This window comes from Nematolebias whitei, chromosome 10, assembly GCF_014905685.2.
Source record: "Nematolebias whitei isolate Nwh7 chromosome 10, NemWhi1, whole genome shotgun sequence".
Lineage (NCBI taxonomy): Eukaryota > Metazoa > Chordata > Actinopteri > Cyprinodontiformes > Rivulidae > Nematolebias > Nematolebias whitei.
In genome coordinates this window covers 18098937-18107684 of record NC_056507.1, presented here as the reverse complement: position 1 = coordinate 18107684, position 8748 = coordinate 18098937, and the positions used below count along the sequence as shown (strand labels likewise).

Here is an 8748-nt window from a genome sequence, read left to right as displayed (position 1 = left end):
CAGATCGGACAGTCAGACCTGAGGGACCTGCTTCTGTGGAGCCCTGATCACAGTTTTCATCTGTCCGTGGCGTGTTGTTTTTATCCCCCCCCCCCCCCCCCCCCCAAAAAAAAAAAAAAAAAAAAGCATCCCAGTGGAAGGATGACAGCTGATCGCTCCTCCTCTCCGTGGACGCGGATAAAAACGCGCACCGCCTGAAAGTCTCCTCCTCAGCCCGGAACAAAGGATGGAGCAGAGGACTGTGACTGCATCCCTCATCCGGTGACATGTCTCACCGAAACGGGCTCTTTCATTCACTCCTTTAATTTGGGGGAGGGGGAGGAGGGGGGGGGGGCACACCCATTCAAAAAAACAACAACAAAAAAAACCACTCCATCATGCCTCCTCCTTGCTCCTTGCGCGCTGACCTCCTGACCGGCCGGGGATGATTCTTGAGTAGATGAAATAATGAGCAGTGGGTGGGCTTGATCCACGTGTGGGGGGGGGGGGATTTGTGTAGATTATCTCCAGAGTGTTATTTGTCCCCTGTCACGGTCACGAGCTTTAGGAGAACTTAGCGGCAGCCTTTTCCCTGCTTGTTTCTAAACAGCAGAGGTGTGTGTGTGTGTGTGTGTGTGGGAGCTGCATGTAACAGCAATGCCTTCCACGGAGGGGTTTGGAGCGGACCTGCTCTCGCGCGGTGGGTGTGGGGGGGCGAGACGCGCCTCAGGGCTGTAGTCGTCGCTCCGTGTTGACGCGCCTCTCCCGGGATGCGCTCCGCGTGAACCGGAGAGCTGCTCCGTCCGCCCGGAGAGGAGAACCTCAGCAGCGCCGCTCCTGCCCCCGCGCGTCCGCGGGACTTGATCTGACTCTCCACGCGGGCGGGCGCGCCGGAGGATGTTTCAGCCAGGATGCTGCGCTTCCCCGTGAAGAAGATCCGGAAGCAGTTTAAGCTCCTGCTGCTGCTGGTGCTGCTCACGTCGGCGGTGTGGTTCACCTACCTGCACATCAACCAGGGCAAGACCATCAAGCTGCACTTCAACTACGGCAAAGGTAGGAAACCAGTGAGATCCAGCCCGCACCCATCCATTAAAACCAGTTGAACCAACAGGACTTTAAAACTTTCTAATTAATTTGAGGAACTTAAAATGATTATTTTATAGATGACATGAGCTATTTAGAGCCAAAGAATCATCATGTGATCCTTGTCTGTACTGTTAGCAAAATATCTCATGAACGAATTTTAATAAAACTTTTAGAAACTCTTGATTAATATTGAACCATTGGAACAGTGATCACTCAGTTGGCATCTATAAAGTTTGACCTTTTGGAGTCAACTTGAATCAAAATGTTCAACACAGCATAACAATAATACACAATATATGGTTGTACTTCCGTCAAATATACTTTGTACACACATTGTGCTAAAATTTTGTGTGGCAGTAGCAAAGACTGATCCCCAACTGGTACTCTAAGCGCTAAGAGATTGCCCAGTAATTTATTTTAAATTTTGGCATTAACTATTGGAGTCAACTGTCTGTTAGCAAACTATCTCATGAGCCACTGAACAGATCTTAATAAAACTTTCATGCTGTGATAACTGAAAGTATTCCAACAGCTGATTAACTTTTGGAGTCAGTCCAATTCAATATGGCCGCCACAGCAAGCTGAGCTTAAAAGCACAAAAAAAAGGCTGTAATTCTGGTAATCTTATAGATATTTTGATCAATTTTGGCCTGGATGCAGATGAGAATCATTCACAATGCATACTCCATGAGCTGCAGCTCTGCTTAAAACTTTAGCATTAATGTTGGACTCAATCCCTATTTGTTTGTTAGCAAAATATCTGAAGAACCTGGACAGATCTTGATCAAACTCTCAGAAATTATTAGTTGGATGCACATCTGCTAATTATGTAGTTTTGGAGTCAATTCAAAATGTTTTCTCAGCTAATAGAACTTAGTCAACATAAACAGAAGGCGGAGCTGAAACTTAATGTGGTAGTAGCTGAGAGTCATTCACATTTTCTTATAGCGTTATTACAACTTGCCCCTAAAAGGCAGTGGGCAATACAAATAACATGAAATAATTATTTTATGCATAGATTAAAAAAAAAAAAAACATTGTTCCATAAAACATCAGTTGTTCACATTTTATTCCACGTGCGCTGAGTTGGACCTGAAATTACTGCCAGAGGAAGCAACAAAGAGAGGCTGCGTGTCTCATGAATTAACAATCGCTTCCTCCTCCGGGCTAAATAAAGAGCATCGTCAGTCAGGGGCAGGTCGAAAGCCAGCCTGTCGCTTTCCACATAAATAATCAAAGGGCTGTTCATGAAAAGTGGCATCAGAGGTCTCAGACGTGTCAGTCAGCTTGAAAAGTGTGGACAGAGGTAAATTAAAAACAAAAGACAACCCCACAAAAATACTTCTCTCACCAAAGCTTTACTTCGTTGTGCAGCGCATCACAGGAATGACTGGTTTAAAGTTAAAGCACCACCCAGTGCCGTTCTAACTGTGTACTTCTATCTCCTGCAGCTGTCAGTGTAAGGTGATACCTAATGATTATGATGTCCTTGAAGAGCATTCACCACACACACTCACACACACACACACACACACGCACGGCTGACTGACACTGTCCCTGATCTCAACTCTAGGGTTTTCCTAGCAACAGAACTGGTTTACTGATGACAAAGGTCCTGAACCATTATTAGGCGCGAGGTTGTGACAGGATTTTGCAGGAAATATAGGACAGAGATTATTGCAGTGCAACTGTCGCATCTTGCGCAGTCATTCGGTGCAAGTTCTCCTTTTGTGCACATCTATGGAAAGGTCTTTCGATCTTTAATTGTTTTGATTTTGCAATTTAACAGTCTTGCAAATTCTGTGTCAACACGCACAGAACAAAGTGGCAACCCCTTTCATTCTCCCAAAGCGCGCCGATGCTTTCAGCGACTCTCGTTTTAAGGATTCCTCTAAATGCCGGTCCTCGTGACTCATCTGCTGAGGAAGGAAGCGGTTATTTTGTGCCGTGCAGGCCGCTGTTTCTAATTGACTGTCATCCTTTTGGCAGGCATCTGAGCAGGTCAAATCACTTAACCCCTCATGAATAACATGGCGTCTCCTGGAGGAAGGCTTTCTAAGTGAGATGTGGCGGTTGCTGCAGCAGAAGTTTGCAACTGGTAGTTTTTTTTTTTTTTTTTTTTGGTTTCGGCTGCACAATCATCTTGGTTGATTCTTAATGTGGAGCAGGTGGAAATAATGTTTTCCTTTCAAGCCGGCGTCTTCAATTATTTCCGCATTAGATTCAAATTTGGATTAAATTCAATTTAGTTCAGCTCAGTTCTCTTTCCGAATGTTCACGTGCATCACACATTTGAAAAAGGGCAGAAAATTTCTGAATTTGGACGCAGCATCAAATGCAAAGTGGTTTATTTTTTTTATTTCTAACTGGTATAACTGGCGACAGCACGGTGGCGCAACTGGTAGAGCTGCTGCCTGTCAGCGAGCAGGTCCCTGGTTCAAACCCCGGTCCAGAGGCCTTTCTGGGTGGAGTTTGCATGTTCTCTCCGTGCATGCGTGGGTTTTCTCCGGGTACTCCGGTTTCCTCCCACAGTCCAAAAACATACATGTTAGGCTGATTGGTAACTCTAAATTGTCCCTAGGTGTGAGTGAGAGAGTGAATGGTTGTTTGTCTCGTTTGTCTCTATGTGGCCCTGTGATGGACTTGCAACCCGTCCAGGGTGTCCCCCGCCCCTTGCACAGTGATTGCTGGACATGGGCACCAGCGACCCCCGTGACCCAAAATGGAATAAGCGGGTAAAGAAAATGGATGGATGGATGGATGGATGGTATAACTGGCCTTGACCAAACTTCAAAATAAAAGGGTTTAGACTTTTTCCTGACAGGTGACCTTTTTTCTGTTTCACAGCCCTGACACTGCCTATTCAGATGATGATTTACATACTACATATACTAGAACTAGTGTGATTAACATCACTTTACATACTTGGTTGAAAAGGCCAACAGACGCATCATTATTCATGGTCGCATGGGCTAATTTTCCCCGCTGTGCCCGGATATGCAGAGAAATCCGTCAAGGAGAAGTCACGTCTGACCGTTTTGCTTCAGATTTGTCATCATTCAGACGCCGAGCTCGCCGCAGCTGTGTGGAAAAGGGCCATCTCTTTCTGCCACTAAATAATTCAGGACAGGATGAAGCCGTGTGATAAACTGGTGATAGAATAGTGATGGGCAGACAACTCACCGTTTTTATGATTTGATAGCAGATAGAGGGAGAGCTGTGGGAGAAGTAGCTGCACATAAACAGCCTATGAGCTGAAAACTCAACTTTTAATACACAGATTTGTTTCTAAAGCAGCTTTTTTTTTGGCTTGAAGAAAACACTTTTTTGCTACGTCCTCTGGGAATGAGCACGCAATTAGCTAATTATATCAAGGATAAAAATAGGTAGGCTAAAAATAAAAAAACGTATAAAATTAGAAATGCCCTTTTTTTTAGTCCGTTTATAAATATTTAATCTGAAGCCCAGGTGGCTGTTCCACCTATGACGCAGGAGAGATTCAAAAAGAGGTGATTAAACCGTTTTCTGATCGCACGCTGGCCGGCGTGGCCTTATTTCATCCGAATTTCAATGAGGAAGCGTGTTGGCAGGCGGTGCTCCCGTGCATTTTAGATGAGTGCCACATTTATGTGGCCACCCAGCTTTACAGCAGCCCCCCTGTTTTCCTGCATCAACAGGTCCTCTGAGGAGGAGGAAAAAAAAAAAAAAGCTGGCCGTTGCATACAAGCCTCTATTGATTAACTCTGATTGCACACATCTAGGCGCACACATGCGCACACACTCAAACAGTCCACACACACAAATGTGTTGCATTTATCAAATAACTCAAAATATCTTCCTATGGTCACCACTTTGAAGGAGTGGGGAGGAAGTCGGCGAGGGGAAGTCTCAGGGGCCTCGACAGATTGGTTGCTCTGTTGCCCATGGAGACAACATATGGGAGAGGAGCATGGAGTGACTGAAGCTCGTTTTATCAACACCAGATCACTCGTAGGGTCTGATGAAGCTTAAATTCATTAAATATCCTGTATGAGTATAAAAATTAGATACAGATATTAGATGGAGATGCTCACATGCCCACATCCAAACACCTGGACGTAGTTTGTTTGGCCTAAAGTTGGACTTGGCTTGGTGCTAGATTTCATCAGGCTGTCATGGTAACCATGCCCTGCCATGTCACTCTCCCTAATTTTAGCTGTTGTGGTTTTCTTTTTCTTTTTTTTTTTTTCCTGCTTTACCTCAGCCGGAATCAATTTCCCAGTAAGCAGGTAACAGATCCGAGTCTTCTGTGTGTGTGTGTGTGTGTCAGTGCTTAAACACAAGCGGAGCACCTTTTTATGTCATCATTTATTCATGCGATGGTGAGAATGGTCAATTAGCTTCTCATATTTGCGAATAATGCATCTGCTCTACTTGATCCTCACTTACAGAGAAAAGCACTAAACAAACAGACATAAACACTTCATGTTCGACAAAAAAATAAAATAAAATAAAAATCAAAAGTCCAAGTAGGTCGTGTTTTTTCTCCGTCTCAGACTTGTTTTATGATCACAGTTAGATTTAGCAAGGCTGCAATCTGCACGTTTGCGCCGACAGAATGGTTCGGCTGGGGTAAAGCAGGGATTTGTGGGAACCCAGCTGCGTGCTGTGGTTTTTACAGATTGCCTCCACTTAAAAATTCTAGAGGTTTGTATCACTGTGGACGAGCTCTGGTAGTCAGAGGAAAATGGGAAGATTAAAAGTGCTTCTCGTCAGACGAAATCCTGAAATGAGTGAAATGCAGCTGAACTAATGTTGTCATTTATATTTTTCCATCATGCTGTTCGACTGGCTTGGGAAATATTTATAGATCGGAGCAAGAACATACATTCTATTCCACTTTATAGCTGCAGAGACCTGGATGTTCACTGTGACCATAAAATTGAATCTTCTAATCTGTGCATTTGTCTTTGCTATCAATGAAGAAGAATTAAATATAACAAGGCCCCACATTGTGGATAATTCATTTGAAGTGCCTGACGTCTTATTTCATTTAAGTGATTGTATCGTAAATGTGTGCGTGTGCAGCAGGCAGTGTTTATTGTTGACTTGTGTCTTGGGATCTGGTTTTGGGCACCATCGCAGGCTCAGCCATGAATCTGCCCTGCAGCTTATCTGACCAACACAATAAATCTCTTCGGTAATTCCACAGTGAGGATGAACAATGTCCCCACGGCAACCCGCACAGCTTCCTGAGCGGGATGCTAACGGGAGCGCATGGTGGAGGTGGAGACAATGCACAGATTAAGAGGGGGAAATGATGCCTCCTGCTCTTCTTCTGTGCACATGTACACACGCCAGTGTGCATGTCAGGTTTATTTGCATTATCCTGTTTCTGCACAACTGCGCTCTTTCCTTTGGTTATTTGTGTTTCCTGCCTCATGGTAAAACCATTGCTCTGTGCTGCTGGACATAATTATCACACGCCGCCTAATGCGAGGCCATAATTATGTCCATGCTTGTGTTTTTGATTTTTATTTGTCCATATAGTTAGCAAAGTATCCCACAAACCACTCTTAGAAAGTAATCATTGGATGCATCTTCAACTGATGAACTTTTAGAGTCACCTGCATTTCAGATGACCACCACATGTATTGACATTAGTCAACGCAATAATAACTATAACCTAGTCAAGTTTATAGATACTGATCTAAGATTTGGTGAGAAAGTAGTTGAGAGTCATGTCCACCACATAATCCAAGCTCTACATATTTCACATTTGTGCTTAAATATGACATACAGTATGAATGTCTCCAAGGAATGCTATGAGTCTTTGAAAGCTTTCACTCTCAGAAGTGGTTACATTCACATCCCCACGGTGCGTTCCATGACTCGTGAGTGCCACATGGAATATTAACAGATGCAGTAAGAGGATTGAAGGATGTATGGAGGCCAGGTTGAAGGGGCAGCGACCAAAAAAAAGCATCAGAACATCACAAGTCTGGAGCGTGTTGACCTCAGGGTTAATGAAATTTGAGTTGATCTGCCAAACAAGCCACCCTCAAGGTACCTGCTCATCCCCCGTGCAGATGACTATTCTGGCACGGTGCCACAGCATCGCCGCAAGAGACTCGTAAGGGAGTGAAGCAGAGGGATTCTGTGTGAACAAGGGCACTTGTGTAAGTGCAATGCGGTTTTTGTTGGTGTGTTTGTGAGCACACACCTTCCCGCTCTCGCTGCCGTCTGCACTTTAGGCCCAGTGTTTAGCTGAGCAGAAGAGGGAGCAGCTGAATGATGGCACTGTCTGCCCGCTGGCACGCTCGCTGCGAACATTCGGGCAGGAGCGACGGGGACAGAAGAAGGACACCCTTCTCACTCAACAGGTGGGACATGCAGCAGGATGCATCATGGGAGGATGTGGCTCTGACTTGTGAAAAGCATCCCCCACCCCCAACGAGTCATCAGTCTGTTTGCGTTGTGCATGGAGCTGTGCACAGATTAGATGAACTGGAGAAAGCTGTTCAGGTGCAGCAGGATGTCTAATAATGCAGCAATCACATTGTTAAGCAATGCCATTAAGATTTAATTAAGGCCAATTTCCTCAGCAGAGACATAAAACTCCTCACAGTTTGGACAATTTATTAGGACACTGCTGGGAGACACAGAGGGGAGGAGCGAGCATCAGGAAGTGAAGGAAACGTTAAAAAAAAGAAAGAAAACAGTAAGAAGTAGGGAGACAGGTCAGGCAGGAGTATTTGAAGACCACCACAACCCCTGTCATGATGGGATTTGTCAGTTTCCACATACTGTTACTCTTTTTCTTCTCTACTCCCCACTCCTGCAGTGGGATTTTCTTTCATAGGGGTTTGTGTGCAGCGCGGAGCTGTATCAACGCCGGTATTATCTTACAGTAAGTGATCCAGACCTTGCGGGATTTCAATCAATCATCAAAGAGTGGATGTCTGTGTGCTGCCTGCTGCTCAGAATGATCCTTTTTGTAGTGGCAGTAAATGGAAAAGGTCACCTCTCTCCTTGGCTATACCCTGGTTCTCAACAAAGAAAGAGAAAGGATCAGAGGACAGAGACAGATAAACCTCTGAGATGCAAGAGCCAAGCTTTTGGCAGACAGAGGTGTTGCTTACATTGTAATCAGCTTTGTGGATTATTTTTTTTAGCCCTGCTGAAAAACCACAGAAGAGGTAGCACTTGATATGAAACTGACCGAAAGTTGCCTGTCCCAGAGCATCTCCTGTTTTCACACTTGTTCCCTTTTCACGGCTCTTTTGAAATCCCTTTAATGCACCCTCCTCCTCCTGTACATTTATGAATATTTACACATTATGTTGGAGCTGGAGGTGGAATAGGAATTCATCTCTTTATGAATGCTCGCAGAGTAAAATGAGGGGGAGAGTTTCTTATTTTTTCCATGATGACATTTAAGTTTTTATTAATTTTTTTTTTTTACTAATGTTTGTAGCTTCAAAAAGATCAGTCTGGCTTTTTATGATTTGAGATGTATCTGTAAATTGAAAAAAAAAAAAAGAACAAGGTTATCTGCTGCTTTGTAATTGATCTAACAAATCTGCAATGTTGGCAACATTTATATGCAAAACTTTATCTATCTATCTCTCTCTATATCTCTCTCTATCTCTCTCTATATATCTCTATATCTCTCTCTATATCTCTCTCTATATCTCTCTCTAT

At 44.2% G+C, this 8748-nt stretch overlaps 1 protein-coding gene across 1 annotated transcript in view; it reads left to right on the top strand.

Annotated features, from left to right (window-relative positions):
- The first annotated feature begins 537 nt into the window (after positions 1–537).
- Positions 538–8748, top strand: part of b4galnt4a (beta-1,4-N-acetyl-galactosaminyl transferase 4a) — a 186546-nt gene continuing 178335 nt past the window's right edge. The window contains exon 1 of the mRNA XM_037683178.1: positions 538–1032. Within this exon, the coding sequence (XP_037539106.1) occupies positions 891–1032 (142 nt within the window). The 5' untranslated portion in view covers positions 538–890. The remainder of the gene's footprint in view (positions 1033–8748) is intronic.